The sequence below is a fragment of the Jaculus jaculus genome, chromosome 4 (genome assembly GCF_020740685.1).
Source record: "Jaculus jaculus isolate mJacJac1 chromosome 4, mJacJac1.mat.Y.cur, whole genome shotgun sequence".
Classification (NCBI taxonomy): Eukaryota; Metazoa; Chordata; class Mammalia; order Rodentia; family Dipodidae; genus Jaculus; species Jaculus jaculus.
Window position 1 is genome coordinate 68,292,110 of NC_059105.1, and position 26,290 is coordinate 68,318,399.

The following is a 26,290-nucleotide window of genomic DNA, read 5'->3' on the forward strand; positions in this document are numbered from 1 at the left end:
GGATCACTGGAGTAAGATGCATTTTATTGTCTAGTATAAACATACCTGTTGCCATAGAGCAAGTTTCCAGCACAGTAGGTCTGTCTTTCCTCCTATCAACCCCAGGACTCTGGGATGCTCTTCTTCAAACACCTTCTCAGCTAAGGCTCTTTGGGCTGCCAGGGCACGTTCTCCCCTGGGTGGCACTCTGCTCTGTGCGCCTGGGATTTTCATTGAGCTTCTGTGAAGTCACCTCAGTTCCTCCCAACCCCTCTCAAGGGAAACGGAGTCTTCTTGTCCTGAAGCTCTGTGACACTGACAGCTACAGACCAGCCTGGTACCTATAGTGTGGTATTGCTCTCAAGTTGACTCACTCCCACCTACAAGAAGGTGGCTCAGGAAACTGGGCTGGAAGGCCCATGAAGCTCTGGAATCTTGGAAGATGCACAAACCACCCTCCTCCCTTATCAAAGGGGTAAACAGTTGCTGGGGAGTCACTGGGAAGAGGAAGAGCAGACTCTGTACACTGCTGAGCTGCCTCTAAGTTGGACAGGAAGCTCTAGAGATGCATTTTCTATGTGGTGACCCATGCTTGATGGCAGGCATTTCTGCGGCGCAGCTGCCGGCTCCTGTAAGCACCCCTCACCCACAAGTCTAGAAATCACCCGTGAGCTCATGCCTCACTCATCTAGACTTGTTGGGATCATTTCTTTGACCTGCTCTCAGTGCCTATCTGGGATGAAGAGATGTTCATTCACTTTTTCCAGCAAGTCACACTTCATGGGAAGAGCCAATGTAGCTTTCCTAAGCCTTCTGTAATAGGTGAAACGTAAAATGCATACAACCAGTGGGTAAAAGTAAAGCTGTCCCAGCCGGCCCTGGCTACCCTCAATATCCCTTTCCGGTGCCTCTCCTGAAGCTTGCCTTACTTAGTGGTTCCCCTCAGCTGCAGGATGAGACGGGGGGTGGGGGGGGAGAGGGCTGCCCACAAGTCTACCCTTCATGACACCAATGTTTAGAAGTGAAAGGTCAAAGTCTCTAGTGATGCCAGGCCTGTCAGGATTCAGTCCCACTGCAAACAGTTGCAGGGTTTTTGCCAGATCAACTTCCTGGCAAATGTCACTTCAGAAACACTTCTTCTGAAGCTCTCTGCTGCTTTTCTCAAACCTCAGTGACAGGCATGGTTCCACATGGATGTTTTGTCCCTTTCCTTTGTGGTGGTGGCACCCGGTGTGGACACTTCCTAGGCCCATTCAGTTAGATGTGGCTTCTCACAGGTAAGAACATGCCACGGTGCTGTGTGACAGTTCTCTGAAGTGATGCCGAGAGAGAGAGAAATGCTTCTATGTGGACTAGGATGGAAAGGCTGGAGTTGGGATGCTATGAGACCATGCCACTGTCAAGAAGTGGTGGCCACACACAGTAGAAGTCGGATGTCTAGCCGTGCTGGGCCAGGCCTGCCTCAGACTAGCCCTCTTATCTCACATGGGAGAGAAATGAACTTTACTGTCTAAACCACTATTATGATCGTTTCTTAAGGGGACTGACTCCAATCCAAACTAATGTCCTCCTTCATTACTACCTTGTAGCTTTCACGTGTGAACTGGCCAAATGGTAGGCCAATGGCCTTTCTAATGGCTGCCTACTGGTAGTTCCATGCGCATGACCACACCACCCATCCTGGGCCCCCAATGACAAGCCCCTGGCTGTCTCCACTGTAAGGCCATGGAACTTGGCACAGGATCTGTTTACCACCACTTTCATACATGTATACCAAGCATTTTAAAATATTTTATTTGCAAGAAGGGGGTAGAGAGAGAATAGGCACATAAGGGCCCCTAGCCACTGCAAATGAACTCCAGATGCATGTGCCAACTTGTGCATCTGGCTGTACGTGGGTACTGGAGAATCAAATCTGGGTCCTTTAGCTTTGCAGGCAAGTGCCTTAACCACGAAGCCCTCTCTCCTGCCCTATACTAAGTATCTTGCTAACCCTCACTAAAACCCTTCTTCCCATTTAAACCCCATCCGGTTTGTCATGCCTTTTGTTGTTGTTGTTCCCACCGAGTTAATTAGGCTCACTTGCATGATCATGGGTGGGAGGTTATTTACTGGAGAACAGGTAACCCACCAGTGGGCTACACTGACAGGTCTGCCATTAGGTACTCTGAGAGGGTTGGGTGAGGGAGGTTCATGAACACCTCCCTTATCCATTATGAAATACCTGGCCCAGGACATGTTATCACCTATAAAAAATAATCTAAGGGGCTGGGCTCACTGGCAAAACATGTGCTCAGCCTGGTCATGGCCCTGGGTTCAACCTTCAGTGCCAAATAAGAGAGGGGCTGATGTTTTCCTGCAGATAGAATACTAGAGTCCACCCCTCCCAACACACACGCAGTGTTAAGTCCCTCTTTTCCAGGGCTTAGGGGTTCTGGTACACCCAAAGACACTTTTACTAGGAAGAGGGTCCAGAGCTGCCCCTCTCAAGTGAGAACTCACAGCTAAGAAGCCCTACATGGGAGGAACCACCGACAATGAAGCCCTTGAGTAAGTGTGCACCCACCTGCTTTCCACAACACAACTGCCTAACATTTGCTGCTGCTTATGCGGACATCTTCTCCTGGTGAGGGAAGTCAAAAATCATCAATGCTCAAAATATGTTTGAAGACTACTTTGCAAAAAATGATTATTATTGGGCTGGAGAGATGGCTTAGCGGTTAAGTGCTTGCCTGTGAAGCCTAAGGACCCTGGTTTGAGGCTCGGTTCCCCAGGACCCACATTAGCCAGATGCACAAGGGGGCGCACGCGTCTGGAGTTTGTTTGCAGTGGCTGGAGGCCCTGGTGCGCCCATTCTCTCTCTCTCTCTGCCTCTTTTCTCTCTGTCATTCTCAAATAAATAAAAATAAATAGCAACAACAAAAGTGATTGTTACTGAAATATTCCACAACTTTCTGTGCAAATAGAAGCGATGTTTAAAGTGAAGCCTTCACCACTCAGCTTTCAGCACTCACCAGGCTCTGCAAATGGACAGTCTGAAGACCGGCTGGCACTGCACCTCCAGGCAGAGGTGCTGGGTTGGGTAAGTAGATCTAGTTTCCAGTGCCACAGGTGAGCTACATAGGTTGTCACCTCAGCAATGGCCACCACTGCAGGATAGGTGTCTTTATATTAGCACCAGACCAACAGCCAACGAGCCGCTTCCACGTTATTTCAAAAATATGCATTTACTTCACTCAGTAAATCAACTGTAGCTAACTTACCATCTCTTGGAAAACTTGAAAAGCCAATCATAAGCAATTACTTTGGAGATGTGTGACATACTGGAGCACAGTACATGTGACAGCTGAATTGTAATTTAAACGTGACACAAGAATAAAAGCAAAATTACTGTATTTATTGCTGTTCTTATCCTTTCCCAGTATAGCTATGTGGTTAAGTAGCTGGAGTGCTGCCTCCTGATTTAAAACCACAGCACCTCCTGTCTCTTCCATTGCCACTATGTGGAGAACGGTAAAGCAATAGCAGCAGTTACAGAATGTCGTCTGAGTAATTCTGAGAGCTCAAAACAAAGATCTGTGTGTAGGCAGAATAAAAAGATGTTCGATTAACAGTGCACACTGTGTAGCTTTAACCAACGTCGTCACCTGGAAGTTTTATGTAAACCTAATAGAGATGCGACTCAAGAGACCAAAAAGTAAATCACTTTTTTTTCCTTTTTACAGTTTAGTAGGGTGGTCTGCATTCTTGCAAACGATTTACAAAGTATGAGAAATGTCGCGCATGGGTACCAGCCATAAAATATTTCATTTTCTTACAGAAGGAGCAGCAGGGGGACGAGGAACCTAACGGACACCCTGCTGTCTTCTTCCAAAGATGAATAGCCCAGAGCGGCAGTGATGTCAGGCAGCAAGCCACCCCTGCACTTCTTTTTGGTTGTTTAAGATACAAGCACTTTCTGACATTCCCTTCCCGGCTGTGAGCCCAGCTGGGGAACCTGGCGGGAGACAAGCCCATGCCTTCTTGCGTAGTTTCCCTTAGAATTATGTACAGGATGTCTACAGATACGGTACAAACTAGAGTGAAACCAATGATAGTTTGCGTTTCCAGACCCAATCAATCCGTGGTTGAATAAATAGACCACGCCAATTCTGAAGATGGCTTCCAAGTTAAGGTGACTCAGAAGCGTTTGCATCTGTAACTGCAGAAACAGGCTTCTCACTGATGAGGGCAGCATCGATGACTCTGTCCTCGACAGTGGCGGAGGCCTTGGAAGTGGGTGGTGCCGCATCTACAGTGAGTGAGGAGGCAGCATCTGCCTTTGCAGTAGTTGTGACAGGGTCAGATGGTGGGCTGCTGGTAGATGGGAGAGAGGACAGAAGCTCCCCCGAGCTGGTGGCAGAAGAGCCTTCTGGAACCAAAGGGAATGGCGGGAGGAACTCGGTGGGCATGGGGAGAGGCGCAATGCCGAGTAAGTTTCGGGGAGGCAAGGAAGGGAGAGGTGGCAGACCTAGGACAGAAACGGCAGAAATCATATATCCTTTCAGCACTGAAAGCACCATGGGCAAGTCCTAACCTCTATCTGCACACCGAGGCGCCTGAAGCTGAGGAGGGAGAGCACAAGCTCCAAGTGCTGCTGACTTCTCTACTTGGGGGCCCAGGAGTTCCCAACTCTCCCTATCTCAGAACAGGGCTGAGGGAAGTCTACGGATGAGGGAACAGATGCTTCCACACGGACGGACAGCAGCCCACCTGGCAGGCAAGGTAGCAGGCCTGGGTTGCAAGCTGTGAGTTACAGCGCTTGTTAGGTGGTGGGATGAGGACCCTGCACGGGGCAGGCCCTGGGACTGACTGCCAGCTGTCTATGCTGTCCCTGGTGGGTTATTCTGGTGAGCTCACAATGCAGGAACAAAGGGAAGGCAGGTTGTAAGCTGTTCAGGGCACTGCTGGCTGGCGAAACTGCCCTTGTTCTCAGAACTTGGCCAAGTTAAGAGAACAGGCAGAGGGGCTGAGGACACAAGCACTAAGCAGAGGAGGGAACCCTGTGACAAGAAAAGGTGGTTTCAGTTTACTGGGGCTGCTTAGGTTTTTAAAGCCCTGTACTGAAAACTTGGTGAACTCATGAATATCCATACACGTGAGCACAGGTGGACAGCTGTTACAATCTAGGCAGGACTGTGACAGTGACAGGAGCACTGTGGGACAGTGAGGTCTCACAGTGGGGGGCTGCGGCCTCACTGTCATCCAGGATGAAGTCTAGCGCTGCCTACCCAGTCCACTCACCACCTGCAGCGCTCACAGTTGCTGCCGCGCAACAACTGTCAACGGGAGGGTAGTTATCGGGGGAGGTAGAACAGGCCTATAATCCCAGCACTGGGGGGGCTGAGGCAGAAAGATCCCAAGTTAGAAGCCAATCTAGGATACAAAATGAGACCCCTCATCTCAGTAATCAGGCAAAAAACTCAGGGAATGTTTACCAAACAAGTGCAGATGAACAAGGATGATTGTTTTGCAGCCTATTTCTGGCTCTGGGCTGCACAAAGCAGGCACCACACCTTCCCAGGAAGAGAGAAACAGGAATTTGGGCATTTCTCTCCTAGGCGAATATACCCTGTTGTCCAATTCAGTGTGGCAATGCCATGCACTGACTGCCCTTCTCTATGAAGACCAGCATTATGCCACAGCTGTCAGGGTGCTGGGAAAGGGCGGGAGCAGGCAGGAGAATCACAAAGACTTTTATTCTCTTTTAAAGCTTCTTAAATAAAGATTAACACTGACTTGAAGTAGCTGAGATGTGCTAAGCTGATTTGCCCTTTCCCAAAAGACTGGACTGGAGGAGTGGCTTCCCTGAAAACAGTTTTTTATTAGCAGTGTCTTAGGAGAGCAAGGCATTCGACATACCTGGGTTTGTGAGCTCAGGCAAGCCGGCCCCTGGCATTATGTGTGGAGCGGGAAGGTTGAGGTTCGGGAGAGTGGGGAGGCTGGAGAGGCTGGGCAGTCCTGCTGGCAAAGGCATCAGACCTACGTAGAAGGTGGGAAAGATAAAAAATAAGTTGCTTTACCAGGGAAAAAGGATCTATCTTGCAAATCCTTACACAATGACAAAAATATTCCTACTTCAAAGTGGGAATCCCAGGGCTCGCTTAACATGTAGCACTTTTGTGTCAGAGTAACATTAGCAACAACAGAATCTCACTTAACAGAAATGTCTCCATATTAGGTGAAAAGGGTAGAGGCTACAACACACTGACTAATGCTCCTAAAACTCTAGGACAAGAATGATCGCCTGAAGCCCCTGGGAGAATGGGCTCATTTACGTCAGCAAGCATGGGGTCAGCAGAACTGAGTTTTTCTTGGATGGGTGAAGTCTAGTCTCTGGCTTTCTTTCTTATTCTGTACTAATTTCAGACTTAACACTTGAAAAGGTAAGAATCCCTTCACACATACATTGCCCAAGTCCCCATGCTAACAGCTCATCGCACTTGTGTACGCGCATACACGCTCTCTGCTTGTGACTTACTGTTCTTACATAATGACAACTGTAAGAACTCTAACGGCCCCTCAATTATTAGCTAAAGGGACTTGGTCTTCACTGGAAATACTAGGAGAAAAACACAAAAATTTATCATTGAGCTACTATGCTCTCAAATAATGAGTGCTCACTTAGGATATTCTTAATCCTGGGAAAGTTCTAAGTGCATGGTGGGACTGGGGGAGGGAGGGTGGGGCCAGTTGGGGAGTCCTGGACCAGCCTCTGTTTCTTTGTCTGCAAGAGAGAAAGCTGCCATTTGCACTCCTGTCACAGGTCACGACAGTGATAAAAAGATGAAGAGACATGAACAGCCCCCACACAGGCCTAAGATGGTTCCGGACGCCTCCATCCCTACTGTGCGTATCTGCAGCCCCGCTGCTTACTTGGTAATGTAGTAATTGGGTTCACTGGTGGCACAGAAGCGAGGGACTGGTTTACTTGGGGTGGCAACAGTGGTACTGTTGGTACACCTAAAATAAAAGCACATTAGAAAAATTGTCTTTTGAGCAAATTCTGTTGCTGATGAACAGACTATACAGAACACTCTTCATCTCTTCCCTCCCCCTCTCCATCTTCGTACATCTGGTTCTGGATGCATCCTTCACTGACCACCAACCCCTCACGTAAACACCATGTGCTAACCAACTGCATTCAGGAGCTCCCTGAACATCTCCCTTCAGAACTGACCCACCTACACTGCCTATGTCCCTGACAGAGACCTAGACCCCGGCCTGGTCAGGGGGATGGTGACTGTGCAAACACCCCCTGAGAAGCTCACTGGACAACAGGTTTGCACCTGACCTAAACAGGGCCAGATGAAGACACTGGAAATTTGGAGATGGACAGAGATTCTAGGAACTCTCTGCTGGGTCCCTGAATTAGGTGGCCCTGTAAACTTGAGGTTGCTGGGGAACCCTGTGCCCTGTGAAGCTGTGAAGTCTGGTCAGTGGAACAAGACAATGACACAGGTGCTTCAGATGGTCAAGAGAGCACTTAGACCTCCAGAGGAGGAGAGAATGACCTAGCTTCCTAAGTATCTGTTTCTTTGACCTCAGGTCCTGTGGTATTCCTATGCAGCCTAATACACTCTCACCTGTCCTGATGACAGCTTGAGTAAGCTATACTTTCCATAAACAAGTGGCCCTCAGGGTGCCACATGGTAAAGATCTGTTTACTGATGTTTACTACCTATTCAAGTGGGAGGTTTTCTGATGCCAAAGCAACAGTAAGCAATACAAGTTGAATGTTGTCACTAAAGAAATCCAAAATCTGCAATAACCTTCATACAAAACTTTTGAGGGCCAATGATATTCCACAAGTGGAAAATTACATACATACCTGATGTAAGGAGGCCAAAACATACATGTACTAAAAATATTATATATAATTACCTTCATGTCACATGTATAAGGTATGCATGAAACTTTACTGCACACTGTCTCTAGGTTTCTCTCTCATAGAGATGTGCTTAAATATATGTGGTAGCAGGAATGAACTGTGCCTCAAAGTATTAGCCAACCAAATGCAGACCATGGGCTCAGGTATCTGGTTCTTTTCTGCAGACACTGGAAGGCATGCAAGTGGTGGGGGTGATGAAAAGAAGGACAAAGGTCGAAGAGAAGGCTAGCAGGAGCAACAGCAGAGGTTCCACTGGACCCTGGGCTTGTAATTCCAACACACTAGAAGCTGCTCTTTACTCTGTACAATGTGTTCTGTTGAGTGGGCACATACAATAATGATGCTGTAACTATTTTATATTTCTGTCTTTAAATTTATGTTTTAAGAAACTGAAATAGTCTGGGTTTGCTTGCAAATTCCCTTTCCTTTCTAATAAAAGATTTTTTATGCATATTTTTTCTTTTTAAAGGGTAGATCCATTCACTGTCTAAACCTAACCCTAAGCAAATCCAACCACAAGAAAGAGAGGAGACACAAATTACTAAAATTAGAGATGAAAAAGGCACCGTTACAACAGATACCAAAGAAATTCAGAAAATCATAGGGATATACTTTAAGAACATATAGCCCACTAAGTCTGAAAATCTGAAAGAAATGTACAATTTCCTTGATTTATATGACTAGCCAAAATTAAGTCAAGATGAGATTAACCATGTAAATAGACCTATAACAAGTACAGATATCTAAGCAGCTATAAAAAAAAAATCTCCCAAATTAAAAAAGTCCAGGATAGATGGATTCACTAGTGAATTTTACCAGACCTTCATGGAAGAACTAACATCACTGCTTCTCAAACTTTTCCATAAAATAGAAAAGGAAGGAGTTCTATTAAACTCCTTCTACGACGCCAGCATCATCCTGATACCGAAACAAGACAAAGAGAATGAAAAGGGAAAATTACAAATCAATTTCTCTCATAAACATTGATGCAAAAATTCTCAACAAAATACTGGCAAACAGAATACAAGACTATATCAGAAAGATCATTCACCCTGACCAAGTAGACTTTATCCCAGAAATAAAGGGATGGTTCAACATATGCAAATCGATAAATGTAATACACTATATAATTGGGCTGAAGGACAAAAACCACACGGTTATCTCATTAGAAGCAGAAAAGCATTTGACAAAAATCCAACATCCCTTCATAATAAAAGTCCTACAGAAACTGGGAATAGAAGGAACATATCTCAACATAATAAAGGCTATTTATGACAAACTTAAAGACAACATAATATTGGAGAACTATGGAGAAAAACTTGAAGCTTTTCCACTAAAATCAGGAACAAGACACGGGTGTCCACTGTCCCCACTTTTACTTAACATAGTACTGGAAGTCTTAGCTATAGCAATAAGGGAAGAGACACACATAAAAGGGATACAAATTGGAAAAGAAGAGACCAAATTATCATTATTTGCAGATGATATGATCCTATACATAAAGAATCCTAAAGACTCTACCATCAAACTGTAGAGCTGATAAACACTTATAGGTCATAGCAGGACACAAAATAAACACACAGAAATCAGTAGCCTTCCTATATGCTAACAAAAACATGCTGAGGGTGAAATCAGGGAATCACTCCCATTCAAAACTGCAGCAAAAACAATAAAGTACCTTGGAATAAACCTAACCAAGGAAGTGAAGGATCTCTACAAGGAAAACTTTAAAACACTCAAGATAGAAATTGCAGAAGACACTAGGAAATGGAAAGACATTCCATGTTCTTGGATTGGAAGACTCAATATGGTGAAAATGTCAATCTTACCAAAAGTAACCCACATAGTTAATGCAATCCCCATTAAAATTCCAATGGCATTCATCATGGAAGTAGAAAAAAATCCTAGAATTCATTTGGAAGTACACACACACACAAAAAAAAACAACCCTTGAATATCTAAAACAATTTTCAGCAACAAAAATAAGGCTGGTGGTAATCACCAAACCTGATTTTAACCCACATTACAGAGCTATGGTAACAAAAACAGTTTGGTGCTGGCACAAAAACAGACACACAGATCAATAGAACAGAATAGAGGACCCAGATGTAAGTCTAGGGAGCTATAGCCACCTGATCTTTGACAAAAATGCCAAAAATACTCATTGGAGAAAAGACAACCTCTCCAACAAGGGGTGTTGAGAAAACTGGATATGTATCTGTAGAAGGATGAACATAGATCCTTATCTGTATTCATGAACAAGAATTAAGTACAAATGGATCAAAGACCTTAGTATTAGACCTGAAACTGCTAAAGAAAAAAGTAGGGAAAACTCTTCAACATACTGGCACAGGCAACGACTTTTTGAATATAATCCCAGTTGCTCAGGAAATAAAACCACTAATCAACCACTGGAACCTCATGGAATTACAAAGCTTTTGTACAGCAAAGAAAACTGAATAAAGCAAACAGGCAACCTACAGAATGGGAAACAATCTTTGCCAGCTATATATCTGACAGGTACAATATTCAGGATATAAAAAGAACTCAAAAAACTAATAAGAAATCACACAACCCAATTAAAAAATGGGCTATGGAACTGAATAAAGAGTTCTCAAAAGAAGAAATACAGATGGTATATAAAATCTAAAAAATGTTCTACGTAACTGGCACCAGGGAACTACAAATTAAAACTACGTTGAAATTCTATTTCACTCCTGTCAGATTGGCTACCATCATGAAAACAAATGACCATAAATGCTAGTGAGGATGTGGAAAAAGAGGAACCCTTCTACACTGTTGGTGGGAATGCAATACGGTCCAGCCATTGTGGAAATCAGTGTGGAGGTTCTTGAGACAGTTAAAAGTAAGAGTTACCATATGACCCAGCTATACCACTGCTAGGCATATATTCTAAGGACCTGACCCACTCACTACCTTAGAGATACTTGCTCAACCATGTTGATTGCCACTCTATTCACAATAGCTAGAAAATGGAACCAGCCTAGATGTCTCTCAATGGCTGAATGGATAGTAAAGATGTGGTACATTTATACAATGGAGTTCTACAGAAAAGTGAAATTATGGAATTTGCAGAAAAATGGATGGATCTGAAAAGGATTATACTTTGTGAGGTAACCCAGGCCCAGAAAGCCAAATGTCACATGTTCTCTCTCATATGTGAATCCAAATGATTGGATGTCTATGTGAGTAGGAATAAAACTCAGTAACAGAAGCCAGTAAGCTAGAAAGAAGATATAAAGGGAATATAAGGGGGGGGGGAGGCTTAAGAGGACGGTATTGTATAAAAGTAAGTAGAACAGATTAATGGGGGTAAAAAGGCCTAAATGAGGTCTAAGAGACTGAGTAAAGGAAAAGTAGAGGGAGGGATAATCAAAACCAAAGAGGATATAAATAAGTCATATGGGAACCTACTTTTTTGGACAATGGAACACTCAGAGTCATATATTGTTACCATAAAATTTTCAATGCCAGGGATGGGATACCTTCCAGTGAGTTGTTGGCCAGGGAGGTCACTGATACTCACAGGCCATGGCCAAGGCTCTTGGTTTCCCACTCGGAGGAGATGGTAAAACCCTATTGCTGAAGACTCCACATACCTGAGCTACAAGGACACTGAGAAATCCTGCTGGAGCTGAGCTGACAGCCTCCATGTGGACCAGCTGACAAAAGCTATGCTGTATGCAGTTCAATGGGAGAGAGAGAAATCACCAGTGAAGACCCTCAACAGTAGACACTGTAAGCCTTAAATTTGGCTAGCCAGGCCAAATGAGCCAACTGGTGCAATATTGGCATGTCTGTTATGGTGGAAACCAACTGCTCTCTAACAGGCCTGGAGTCCTGCTCCATGAGAGGGAATACATCCCTGATACTGAAAACCTGCAACAGGGGTAGTCATGAGCCCTAGCAGTATAACGTCTGCTAGTGCCTGGCTAAATGCATATACTATGCTCATCAAACTTCCCAGTAAACACTTCTCTTAATGATCACACTCATATTAATGCTATTCTCACTTCTGGTTAGAGAAGCTTCTCTTTTCAGATAGCAGTGACCTTGGGATGACTCAGAAGGCACCGCAGTGCTGAGAAGAAGGGCAGAGGAGTGCTCAGCAATGAAACATCTTTATCATGCCTTCCAAGGCTCAGGGTGCCTTGCAGAAGAGGTGGCAGAAAGAATGTAAGAGCCAAAGGAAGGGTAGAACTCTTTACAACGTGCTCCTCTAGACACAAAATGGTCTGGATATCCATGACCTCACAGTGCCTGACACTACCTACACAAGACCATCATAATAGGAGGAATAGATGATGACATCAAAATAAGAGACTGATTGAGAGGAGGAAGGGGTATGATGTTGAGTGGCATTTCAAAGGGGAAACTGGGGGTTGGAGGGAATTATCATGGTTTATTGTCTATAATTATGGAAGCTTTCAATAAAGATAAAATAAAAACACTAACTGAATGTAATTCAAGAATTTTAATTTAGGGACTGAGCCTAAACCAGAATTGTAATCCAGGACCAAAAATTGGGCTTCACTGGGTGTATAAAGTTCCTAAGATTATACAAAAGGTTTTCCCCCCCTTAACGTATGTGTGTGAGGTGTGCATGTGTATGCACGTTCATATGGGTGTGGGCACATTATGTATGCATGTGGAGGCCAGAAGTCAATGTCAGGTGTCTTAATCACTCTCTGCTTACTTTTTGAGACATTATCTCTCATTGAAGCCAGAGCTCACCAATAGGGCTAGAAAAGTTACCCAGCAACCTTGGCAAGTCTTCTGTTTCTGCCTACCCAGATGCACACTGTTATCACTGGCATTTTATGTGGGTGCTAGGGATGTGAACTCTGGTCCTCATGCTTGTGTAGCAAGCACTTTACCCAATGAGTCACCTCCTTAGCCCAGCACCATAGTTTTTAAGAAGACAGTTCTCTGCTTCCATCCAGTTTTCGGAGGAGAGCATGTACTGTATGCTGTGCATCCCTGTTCTAGGTACTGAGACTCTCTATTTAGAAACAGAACTCATGACTTCTAATGAGAAGCAGGAAGGAAAGGAGACAGAGATCAAGCAAGTAAAATCCATCATCTGTAAATCAAAGTATATTCTCTGCAGAGAATAAAACAGGGACAAAAGGAACACAAGGAGTATATCACAAAGCTCAATGATTATGTATTATTTATAGTCTAAAAATTTCCTAATTCAAAAACTCTCATATCTACAAAGAACTTTCTTTCGCATGTACATGTATGTGTGGTGTGCATGTGTTTGTGTGTATGTGAGTACATGTAGCACACACGTCAAAGCCAGAGGTCAACATTGAATGCTTTCCTCAATCGCTCTCCATCTCATGAACCCAGAGATCAATACTTAGACTAGCTTCCCAGTAAACTCAGAATCCTCCTGTCTCCGCCTCTCCGGTATGGGTGTGAGCTACTACATGAAGCTTTTATGTGGATCCAAACCAAGGGCCTCATGCTTGCAGGGCAAGTACTTTACCTACCATAGCATTCTTCCAGCCTCCCTAAACAAAGCACTTAAAAAACACACAAACACCATATTGTTGTATTTCCATAGTTACTATGTATTATTTTGTGAGCAATATAGGATGGAAAAATAAATAACAAAGAGTTTTTCACATGTCATGATGTTGGACCATTTTAGTCTTTTTAAAACTGACATACTCAAAAGTACACATAGGGGGCTGGAGAGATGGCTTAGCAGTTAAGCGCTTGCCTGTGAAGCCTAAGGAACCCGGTTCAAGGCTTGATTCCCCAGGACCCACGTTAGCCAGATACACAAGGGGGCGCATGCGTCTGGAGTTCATTTGCAGTGGCTAGAAGCCCTGGCACGCCCATTCTCTCTCCCTCTTTCTCTCTCTGTCTGTCGCTCTCAAATACATAAATAAGAGTAAAAACAAAAATTTTTTTTAAAAGTAAACATGTTAATTTCTTTCAGTTTCTTTTGAGCAATTACGCCCTTATTTATATTTGTTTCTTTAACAGACAAGAAGTCATTACGTGCAATGTAAACTCCAGGAATCTCAGTGCTTGTACCTCTGAGACAATATAAATGTAACTGCAGTGTAACTAGGGGAAGATTTAAAATGTCAAAGGGAAACTGGGACTTGAGATGCCAGTTTTCTCCTAGAATCCTTCTAGACAGGTAAGAATTACCCAGCCACAGAAAGGCCTGCTGGTTTCTAAAGTAGCTCAACCCAACTTTACCAAGTCTATTCCAGAATAAACTAGAAGGGCATTTGATGGGTTGTAAAGACAATAGCATATTATCAAAAATGACTTACCCACTGTTTGAGTGGAATAAACTCTAACATCCTTTCCAGTGGTATCTGTGACTAGGTTCTGACAATATTAGTATTTGGATTTATCTAGAAAATATTCTGACACTGGATTGTGATAGTGACTGTACAATTCTATGAATTTACTATAAACCACTTAAATACCTACTTTAGTGAATTAATTCTATAGTATATAAAACCAGAAAAGAAACCAGCAAAAAATGGGGTAGAAGATACATTACACACTTATGCCTGGTGATAAGGGTCATTGTTTTTTTTTTAATCATTTTATTATTTATTTAGTTACTTGAGAAAGAAAGAGGCAGACACAGATAGAGAGAGAACAGGCATGCCAGGGCTTCTAGCCACTGCAAATGAACTCCAGACATGTGCGCCCCCTTGTGTATCTGGCTTACATGGGTCCTGGGGAATTGAACCAAGGTCCTCTGGCTCTGCAGGCAAGCACCTTAATCGCTAAGGCATCTCTCCAGCCCTGCATCATCTTTTTAAAAATTATTTATTTGCGGGGGGGCGGGGAACAAACACACAAGGGCTACTTGCTGCTGGAAATAAACTACGGAAACATGTGCCACTTCGTAAACCTGGCTTTACATGGGTACTTCACAGGCAAGTGCCTTAACCACTAAGCCATCTCTTCAGCCCACCTTTTCTTTTTTATATAATTTTGAGGTAGGGTCTTGCTCTAGCACAGGCTGACCTGGAACTTGTAGCAATTCTCCTACCTCAGCCTCCCACATGCTGGGATTAAAGGTTTGTGCCACCATATCCGGCCTCTCTGGCTTTTCTGAATTAGAAAGGAAATGATTTTACACAGGTGAGTTGTGTGGTATGAGAATTCTATCTCCAAAACACTGTTTAAAAAATATGAAAATAATGCTGCAGGGATTGTCCCAGAGGTTAAAAGCACTCACTGCCTGTGTAAGCATGAGATCCTAAGATAGCGCTCAAATTCAATGCTCAGGACCCACACAAAGAGCTGGGCATAGCCACAAATGCGTGTGGGGGCAAAAGACTAGAAATGCCAGGGCTTGTATAGAACAAAACAAAACAAAAAAACAGGAAGCTGTGGCATCAGTAAGAAACTCAGGCTCCACCAAGGAGGAGGAGAAGAGCAATGGAGGGGACCCGTCGTTCTTCTCTGGCTATGTAGGGAAATGCACACAGGCAAGAGCACAGGGTGCTGTGTGGGCCAAGCACATGTACACACCGTACACACACCATGCCACACATATATCCAAGAATGAAACACGAAGAAGGAAAAACTAAACCAAACAAATAGGACAAGATCAGGAAGAACAAGGGATAAAGACAATGAGGGAACTAGGCATCTGAGCCCTGACTGGGCTGCGCCCTAAGATAGTATCCTGCTCACTTTCTTATCCCTGTGTCTGCCTCCGAGGAAGTTGACAAGCACTGGCTGAGTGAATAAGGCAATCAGGACTGGAGGGTGGAGTCCCAACTCCGCAAAAGTATAATCTGAGAGAATCCCAAGGTCTTCAGTGCGTGGGTGGCAGTTTAAGTGCTGGTGCCGTGTGAATGCATGTGATGAGTATGTTTGCCCAGACAGGTCCTGCCTGTCAGCGCAGAGCACATTACAGTTTTGGGGCTACCTGGTATCAATTTTGTAAATTCTATATAAGATGTCACATAAGGCAAAGCAGATGGAACAGAGAGTAGGTATTTCTGCACACCTGTACTGAGAACACTGCTGACTGTTGGTGGAGTTGAGCTAACAGAAAGTCCAGACAGACCCTGTTCAATTCCTGTAGTTCCTGGTGGTGACAAAGATGGAGGACTGACTGAGGACAGCTGGACCTTTAAAAAAAAAAAAGAAAAACCAAAATTACTTACATTGGTTTAAAATAATCTGCCCACAGATACATGCACACTGTTCCCAGTCTCACACTTGGCACTTCCGTCTTTAGATCCCCTTTCTAGTTTTGATAGTCCAAACTGAACTACAACTAGAAACCTGTCCATCTTGTCACTTCCCTTCTCTAGACACAAGGTTTCTAGCACCTGTTACATACTGGTCTAGCAACTTCGCGTTGGCGTCTCTCCCTTCCTGGCAGCTACATGTCATCTTACTAATCGCATTTCCCTGGCAAACACTACTGCTGTCTCTGAACTCTCGGCACCTGGATTTGGGCTTTTGCTTTTTTTCTAATTTTTTCTAATAAGTTTTTTATTTCTTTGCATGTGTGTGTACAGCACAACAAGGCCTCTTGCCACTGAAGATGAATATGAGATGTTTGTGCCACTCTCTGTGTCTGACTCATATGGGTTGTGTGGAAATTAAACCCAGGCTTGGAGGCTGTGCGAGCAAACACCTTTAATGGCTGAGTCGTCTTCTCAGCCCCAATTTTGCCATTTTAAAACTTTCATTGCTCATAGAAAAAAATCAGATGGATGCAACACCATGATACTATCTCAAAGCTTCTCAAGATCTCTAACCTTCTAAATTCACCTAATCTTTTCTCATTGATAAGATGGTCCCCTTCAGGAGACTAGGCTCTATGCATTCCAAGGCCACTGGATTCAGAACCCATTCTCAATACTCCAATTTCTGCCAGGCCTTTCACTGGATGCCCACTGCTTGCATTCTGCATGTTTCTTGGCTGCCTTTCATCTTCTGGTCTTTGCAGGCTACTCAGAGAGGGTTATGGGGGCGTTAGAGAGCACTGATTAAGGGGTGAAAAGATGGTGTGGAACTAGAAGAGCAGGGAACACTGGCTTTGGCTCTAAGCCCACGGTGGGCATGGGGAATGAGGAGAGGTGAAGCTTCTCAGTAGCTTCACTTCTCCTAAAATGGGAAAAGGCCAAATTAGGTACTATGAAAAGACAGTGGCAGTAGCCCTGCCACTACATTTTCTTTTTGGGTATGTGGTTTTTACTAAGAGGCAACCATCTGGGATATTTTTGTAAGACACATTTAAGACCTCTGCAAATCTACTTAAATACCCAACTCTGCTGACTTCTCGATGAATCTTCCTGAAAGAGCACGAGCTAGCCTCCTTTGTCCCACCATGCACTTTGTACCATCAATATCTGAAATGGCTCTTCCCAGAACATTTCCACTCCTCTCATGGCTCCTCTGTGGCATCTCATGTGGCTAACCATGCCCTCCACTTGAGTTGTCCTCTCCCTGAGCCCTTCCCCAAACTCCCTTTCTCATTCCCTTTCTCTGTCCATGCAGACTGCCAAGACTGTAACCTCAGTACTCAGAGCCATGCAGGCCAACCTCTTGGCGACTGCCATCACCGTCCACTGGGCCTCTTTGTAACTGAGTCTTAACTCTGCACTTCTAGCCCTATGTTCTCCCAAAGCCCAGCCATATGCATTTAACGTCCCTCAAGACACACAGAAACCACCAATTCAGAACATCAGTACTTCAGTCAGCACCTGTCCACTGGTGCCTCTACCACATAAATTCAGTACATGGAAACAGTCAGGCAGAAATGTTATCTTACCTCTGTAAACCCATCTTTAAGAGGCGTTATAGGTGTACCAGTCATTTGTCCTGGAAGAGAAATTTTCTTTCCTTCTTCAAATGGGCGTGTGGGTATTCGATGCAAATAACCATAGCCAATGCCACATCCTAGGCTATAAAAACATTTTTTTTTTCTTAAAAGTTGTAAAATACAATGAGTAGTATTTCTTTGAGATGTTGAAACAAAGAAACAGATGCACTTTCATTTATTTTTATAATTTTAGTTATTTGCAAGCAGACAGACATAGAAGAGTGAAAAACAGAAAGAATGGGCACACCAGGACCTCCAGCCCTGCAAACAGACTCCAGAAGCATGTGTCACTTTGTGCATCTGGGTTTATGTTGGGACTTGAACCCAGACTGTCAGGCTTTGCAAACAAGTACCTTTAACCAATAAGCAATCTCTCCAGTCCCCTCTATTATTTATTTATTTAAGAGAAAAAGAGGCAGAAAGAGAGAGAGAGAGAACGGGTATGCCAAGGCCTCTAGCCATTGCAAACAAACTCCAGACATATGTGCTGCCTTGTACATCTGGCTTACGTGGGTACTGGAGAATCAAGCCCAGGTCCTTATGCATTGCAGGCAAGTGCCTTAACTGGTAAGCCATCTCTTCAACCCTCCATTTCTTTTGTTGTTGTTGTTGTTTATTTTTATTTATTTATTTGAGAGTGACACACAGACAAAAAGGTGGAGAGAGAGAAAAAAAAATGGGTGCATCAGGGCCTCCAGCCACTGCAAACCAACTCTAGATGCATGTGCCACCTTGTGCATCTGGCTTATGTGGGTACTGGGGAATCAAGCCTTGAACTGGGGTCCTTTGGCTTTACAGGCAGGCACTTAACCACTAAGTCATCTCTTCAGCCCTCAACCCTCCATTTTTTTTTTAAGACCAGGACTGTGTAGCCCTGGCAAATCTTGAACTTGCTGTGTAGCCAAAGCTAGCCTTATCATACTGCTTCTACCTGACCTCTTGCCTACACCTGCAGTTGCATTATTTTAAATAATGCCATCTTCCCAGAGGTCTCTACTATCTAGTATATATTAAATATACTCTTCCCTCTATCCTGGACAGTAGCCTTACTTCCTGATTGTTCTTCAATATTAATGAATAGAATTTTAAGGACTGCAGGAGCTGAGATCTTGCTTGTTAGCTGCCTGAACAGTTTCTGATACTAGGTAGACATTTAATAATTACTTGCTGAATAAATTACCCTTGTCTTTCCACTGATGAGCTCTAAGCACTTCTGTATATGACTATCATTTGCATGTCTCATAGTCCCAGTTCAGAACCTAACACAAACCAGTTGTGTATATTTAATGCAGATTTCTTCCAAGTCACTTTCCCCATAGTCACCATGCATACCTTTCTAAAATGATATGACCACATACATAAAAATTAGAAGGTAAGATCTGCATATATGCTATTTGTTTGAGCCTGGGTAACCTCATCAAATATATTATTCTCCAATCCATTTTCCTGAAAAATTCATAATTTCATCTTTCTTTGTAACTAAAGAAAATTCCGTTGTGTATGTGAGTAGGTCAGGAAATTAGAAAGGGGCTCATGGGGGGGGGATATTTTAAGAGGATGGAGAAGGTAATAGAACACATTCAGTATGAAAGTGAAAAGGGGCATACTGGGGTTGAAGCAGGGACGGGAAGATAGGGAAGGATTGGGGTGGGGGAAGAGGGCCAGCCAAAGCTAAGTATGTATGACAAATCCAAAAGGAAACCTGTCACTCTGCATGTGAATTAAAAACAAACAAACAAACAAACCACAATGTCTTCAAAGATGTGATTGCATTGCTTCTGTCTAGTCCATTGGTGTTCTCTTCCTTGCAAGGGGGAGTGACTGTGTACAGTGCTGGTGGGACTATCAATCTGGGTGACCACCCAGTCCAATCTAAGGCTGAAAATCTTGGAAGTGACAAAAAACTGAAAAACAAGTTCATCCCTTTCACCATACTAGAGATATTCTTGGTTGAGCTTTTGCCACATCTGCTTATGAAGCTATTTCTTTAACTAGATGAGCTAATTCATATGAGTGAGCTCATGTCTGCTTATAACAGTAGCAGCTGCTTTCTATACTTTGGAACCAAGGAATGCCTACTGATTTAACATAGCCTTAATGCTCAATATTTAGCCAAATTCCTGACTGTGGCATTGAAGGCCTCCCACAGTCAGCTTCCAATAAGTTTCCATCATGACCTCTTATTTCTCACACTACTTGCCATTTTCAGAGCAGGACAAGCACAGCTATGTCTCTTCCCTGTCGAGGTGTACGTTATCTTTATGGACAGCACAAAAGCAGGCACGGTGGGCAGTGGACAACTTCAGCTCTTCCTCTTCCTCATCCCAATCTAATTTCCACAATGACGTTTCATATTTCGAAGTTATACATGCTCCTTCCCTTACCATCAAAGCTGTAGTTCTTGGGGCTGGGTGTGGTGGCACATGCCTTTAATCCCAGCACTTAGGAGGCACTGGTAGGATTGCCATGAGTTCGAGGCCACCCTGAGCTGAGATTACATAGTGAATCCAGGTCAGCCTGAGCTAGAGTGAGACCCTACCCCAGAAAACCCAAAAAACCAAAACTGTAATTCTTACTGGCCTGGCTATTCATATTCAGAAGAATAAAAAATGATTAGGGCTGGAGGGATGGCTTGGTGGTTAAGGCATTTGCCTGCAAAGCTGAAGGACCCAGATTTGATTCCCCAAGACCCACACTAGCCAGATGCACAAGGGAGTGCATGTGTCTGGAGTTCATTTGCAGTGGCTGGAAACTCTGGTGCACCCATTCTCTCTCTCTGTCAAATACATAAATAAAAATATTTTTTTAAAAAGAATAAAATAAGATTAAATAACCTCTATTAATCAAAATAGCCTTTAAGATATAGTTGTATTTTGGGACTTCCGGTTAAGATGGTGGCGTAGGTACCACGCCAAACCAACCTAGGGGAGAAAAAGCAAAAAAAAAACCTCAGCAAAATACACACTTTTACTCAAAAGTGAGGTGTATAGGAAATTGAGACGGAAGCAGAGAAGTAGGAGAGATCCAGAGCATCCAGAGCCTGCACGGGCCAGCAGAAGCAGCTCTGGCAGGTCCACCAACCATGGTGGCGCCAGCTCCAGAAAGCCACCAGGCTGGGCGTGAGCCGCAGGAAAAAACCAGGTGAGGGGATTTTCCCCTCACACCAAAGCTCTCCACAAACTCAAGAAACGTGAAAGGAGAGCAGCAGTGAGCAATGAAGGAGCAGATCACAAGGTTCTAGAAGAACACGTGTACCAGCGAAAGAACTAGGGCAGCATCGGCAGCCTCCACTTCCCCGCCAGTGCCCAGCTCCAGCAAACAGAGCAGCGGTCCAGGGACCGGGCCACGCCAACTTGAACCAACAGTGGGACCCAGGCAGGAGCAGAGGTAAATGGGATTACACCAGGGAAGGGTCTCACCTGGTCACAAGCTAACTTGGAACCCACAACAGATCAGAAATCTTAATCTCCTTGTCAGGATTAAGGGTGTGGGTGGGGTACCACATACCCTAAGGGACATTAAGAGGATCTGGTTGTCATAATACCTACTCTTGGATAAATACTCTGAGCTGTTTTTCATTGAAAGTGTACATTGTATACTTAAATTTTAGAAACTATCTGTATTTGGTTCCACTCAGCCTACTTGAATACTCTCATAGAAGGCAAACCCAACACCTAGGATCACTTTTGTAGAGTCTTGGGAGCCACACCTAACGCCTTAAGCTCCTACCCTGAAGTTATATAACAACAGACTGACTGATACATCTAAAAATACGCACCTAACTAGAAAATCCAATCATGAAATAATCCAGGATGCAAAAATACATACATTATAACACTACAACACAAGAAACACCAAAAATCAAGACAATATAAATCCACCAAAAAGCATTAATGCATCAGAAATGACCTCCACTGAGAAAGAGAGGAAATGCCTGAGAAAGATTTCAAAAGAATGATTACAAATATGTTTGAAGAAATCAAAGGAATGAAAGAGGAAATCAAAGGAATCAAAGAAAACACAGGACACCAATTTAATGAAATAAGAGATCAATACTAGATATAAATAAGGAAATAGAAATAATAAAGAAAAACAAGTCAGAATTACTAGCAATGAAGAATACAGTTAATGAAATAAAAAAAATCTGTGGAAAATCTCACCAGTAGAATGGATGAAGGAGAGGACAGAATATCTAAACTAGAAGACCAGGTGGCAGATCTAATGCAGTCCAACAAAGAGAAAGACAAACTAATAGAAAAGTATGGGTGGGAATTTCAAGATATTTGGGACACTATGAAAAAATCAAACATAAGAATTCAGGGCATAGCAGAAGGAGAAGAATGTCACTCCAAAGGCATAGTAGGTGTCTTCAACAAAATCACAGAAGAAAACTTCCCCCAAATGGGGAAAGAGGTGCCAATACAGATACAGGAAGCCTTTAGAACACCAGCCAGACAAAAACTGGAAAGAACCTCTCCTCGCCATATTATAATCAAACTACCAAACACACACACCAAAGAACAAATATTGAAAGCAGTCAGAGAGAAAAATCACGTTACCTACAAAGGCAAGCCTATCTGGATTACAGCAGATTACTCAACACAAACTTTAAAAGCCAGAAGGGCATGGAGTGATTGCCAGAGCCTGCCAGCTGAAAGAGTTTGAGCCTGATGGGGAGTGAGGATTAAAGAAAGACAGAAGAGAGAGAATGAAAGCAAGGATTCCAGTCCAGGGCTGAAGCAAGGACTGAAGCAAGGTTTATTTTACAGCATTCCTTTTTATATCTTCTTACAGTTTTTCCATGACAAAAGTTCCATGAGTCTCATACAAGTTTCTATCAAAAAAACATTCCTGTTACAGAGTTTTTGCACTTCAATCACTTCTCAGTACAAAAGACAATTAAGGCCAGCCAAATGGCTATCAACACTGAATACACATAATCTTGTTTACATGAAAGTGCTAAAGTCTTGCTAAAGTCTTACTGCCAAACAGCTCCCAACAAGTGATGTATTCCAAATCCTGAAAGAAAACAACTGTCAACCAAGGTTACTTTATCCTGCAAAACTATCAATTCAAATAGACAGAGAAATAAGGACATTCCATGACAAAAGCAAGCTAAAGGAGTATTGGAAGATAAAACCAGCTTTGCAGAAAATACTTGAAAGAATCCTCCATGCTGAAGAAAAAGAAAAACACACATATAAAAAACCAGGAAAAAACAAACAGTACTCAAATACTAGTTAATACAAGAGAACAAAGGTAAAACCGGAAGAACTACAAATAAATGGCAAAAATGAATACACACCTTTCAATAATATCTCTTAATATCAATGGCCTCAATGCCCCAACCAAAAGGCATAGGTTCGCAGATGGGGTTACAAAGCAGGATCCTTCAATTTGTTGCCTCCAAGAAACCCACCTTTCTACAAAGGATGGACAATATCTTGGGGTAAAAGGTTGGGAAACGGTGTTTCAAGCAAATGGACCTAGAAAACAAGCAGGGGTTGCTATCCTAATTTCGGACAAGGTACACGTCAGTCCACCATTAGTTAAGAAAGATAAGGAAGGTCACTTTATATTGATTAAAGACACCCTCCAACAGGAGGACATTACATTCCTAAACATATATGCATCTAACATGGGGGCCCCAAAATTCATCAAATAGACATTATTAGAACTAAGATCACAGATAACAACAAACACAGTGGTAGTGGGTGACTTCAACACCCCACTCTCATCAACTGACAGGTCAACCTGGGAAAAAATAAACAGAGAGCCATCTGGACTAAATGAGGTCATAGAAGGAATGGACCTAACAGATATATACAGGACATTTCATCCAAATGCTGCAGAATATACATTCTTTTCAGCAGCACATGGAACATTCTCTAAAACAGACCATATATTAGGACACAAAGCAAATCTTAACAAAGTCAGAAAAATTGAAATAATTCTTTGCATTCTATCTGACTACAATGGAATCAAACTACAAATCAATAGCAAGAAAGGCTATAGAGCATACACAAAATCATGGAAACTAAACAATACACTACTAAATGATGAATGGGTCAATGAAGAAATCAAGAAGGAAATTTTAAAAAATTTATAGAGTCAAATGATAATCAGAACACAACATATCAAAATCTCTGGGACACAATGAAGGCAGTCCTAAGAGGTAAATTTCCTGTATTAAAAAATTAGAAAGGTCACAGGTAAAGGACCTAATGCTTCACCTTAAAGCCTTGGGGAAAGAAGAACAAGGCAAACCAAAAGTCAGTAGACAGGAAGAAATAATAAAGATTAGGGCAGAAATTAATGAAATAGAAACAAACAAACAAAAATCCAAAGAATCAATGAAAAAAAGAGTTGGTTCTTTGAAAGGATAAACAAGATTGATAAACCCTTACAAAATCTAACCAAAAGAGAGAAGAGACACAGATTAATAAAATCAGAGATGAAAAAGGTAATATCACAACCGATGCCAGAGAAATTCAAAAAATCATAGGGATATACTATAAAAGCATATACTTCACATAGTATGAAAATCTGAAAGAAATGGATGATTTCCTTGATTTATATGACCTACCTAAATTAAATCCAGATGAGATTAATCACTTAAATAGACCTATATCAAGCATGGAGATTAAAGCAGTTATAAAAATCTCCCAACTACAAAAAGTCCAGTCCCAGTTGGATTCACTGCTGAATTTTACCAGACCTTCAGGGAAGAACTAACACCACTGCCTCTTAAGCTTTTCCATAAAATAGAAAAGGAAGGAATCCTACCAAATTCTTTCTATGAAGCCAGCATCACCCTGATACAAAACCAGGCAAAGATAGAGCAAAAAAAGAAAAATTACAGACCAATCTCCCTCATGAACATAGATGTAAAAATTATCAACAAAATATTGGCAAAGAGAATACAAGAATATATGAGAAAGATCATTCACCCTGACCAAGTAGGCTTTATCCCAGTGATGCAGGGATGGTTCAACATACCCAAATCTATAAATGTAATACATTACATAAACGGGTTGAAGGACAAAAATCACATGATCATCTCATTAGATGCAGAGAAAGCATTTGACAAAATCCACCATCCCTTCATGATAAAAGTCCTACAGAGACTGGGAATAGAAGGAACATATCTCAATATAATAAAGGCTATTTATGACAAGCCTACAGCCAACATATTACTAAATGGGGAAAAACTGGAAGCTTTTCCACTAAAATCAGGAACAAGACAAGGGTGTCCACTGTCCCCACTTTTATTTAATATAGTTCTGGAAGTCTTAGCCATAGCAATAAGGCAAGAGATGCACATAAAAGGGATACAAATTGGAAAGGAAGAGATCAAGTTATCATTATTTGCAGATGACATGACTCTATATACAAAAGACCCTAAATTGTTAATGCTGATAAACACCTATAGCCATGTAGCAGGATACAAAATAAATACATAGAAATCAGTAGCATTCATATATGCTAACAACACACAGAAGATGAAATCAGAGAATCACTCCCATTCACAATTGCATCAAAGAAAATAAAGTACCTTGGAATAAACTTCCTCTTTGGCAAATGGTGCTGGGAAAACTGGCTATGTATCTGTAGAAGGATGAAAATAGATTCTTCTCTCTCTCCATACACAAGAATTAAGTCCAAATGGATTAAAGACCTTAACATCAGACCTGAAACTCTGAAATTGCCAGAGGAAAAATAGGGGAAGCCCTTCAACATATTGGTCTTGGCAAAGACTTTCTGAATAAAACCCCAACTGCTCAGGCAATAAAAACATAGATTAACCACTGGGACCACAGTACAAAGATTTTGTACTGCAAAGGACACTGTGAATAAAGCAAAGAGGCAACCTACAGAATGGGAAAAAAAAATCTTTGCCAGCTATGTATCTGATAGAGGATTAATATCTAGGATATACAAAGAACTCAAAAAGTTAAATAATAAGAAATCAAGCAAGCTAATTAAAATATGGGCTATGGAGCTAAATAGAGAATTCTCAAAAGAAGAAATACAGATGGCATATAAGCATCTAAAAAAATGTTCTACATCCCTAGTCATCAAGGAAATTCAGATTAAAACTACACTGAGATTCCATCTCACTCCTCTCAGATTGGCTACCATCATGAAAACAAATGATCATAAATGCTGCTGGGGATGTGGAAAAAGAGGAACCCTTCTATACTGTTGGTGGGAATGCAATCTGGTCCAGCCATTGTAGAAACCAGTGTGGAGGCTCCTAAGACAGCTAAAAATTGATCTAGGGCTGGAGAGATGGCTTAGCGGTTAAGCGCTTGCCTGTGAAGCCTAAGGACCCCGGTTCGAGGCTCGGTTCCCCAGGTCCCATGTTAGCCAGATGCACAAGGGGGCGCACGCGTCTAGAGTTCGTTTGCAGAGGCTGGAAGCCCTGGCGCGCCCATTCTCTCTCTTTCCCTCTATCTTTTTCTCTGTGTCTATTGCTCTCAAATAAATAAATAAATAAAATTAAAAAAAAAAATTGATCTACC

At 42.6% G+C, this 26,290-nt stretch overlaps 1 protein-coding gene across 1 annotated transcript in view; it reads right to left on the minus strand.

Moving 5' to 3' along the window:
* Nucleotides 1-3,355: 3,355 nt before the first annotated feature.
* Gorasp2 (golgi reassembly stacking protein 2) overlaps nucleotides 3,356-26,290 on the minus strand; it is a 48,445-nt gene continuing 25,510 nt past the window's right edge. Inside the window, exons 6-10 of the mRNA XM_004660358.2 lie at nucleotides 17,715-17,847; nucleotides 15,936-16,059; nucleotides 6,895-6,981; nucleotides 5,881-6,000; nucleotides 3,356-4,489 (exon numbers count right to left, since the gene is read on the minus strand). Coding sequence (XP_004660415.2) covers nucleotides 4,149-4,489; nucleotides 5,881-6,000; nucleotides 6,895-6,981; nucleotides 15,936-16,059; nucleotides 17,715-17,847 — 805 coding nt within the window. The 3' untranslated portion in view covers nucleotides 3,356-4,148. The remainder of the gene's footprint in view (nucleotides 4,490-5,880; nucleotides 6,001-6,894; nucleotides 6,982-15,935; nucleotides 16,060-17,714; nucleotides 17,848-26,290) is intronic.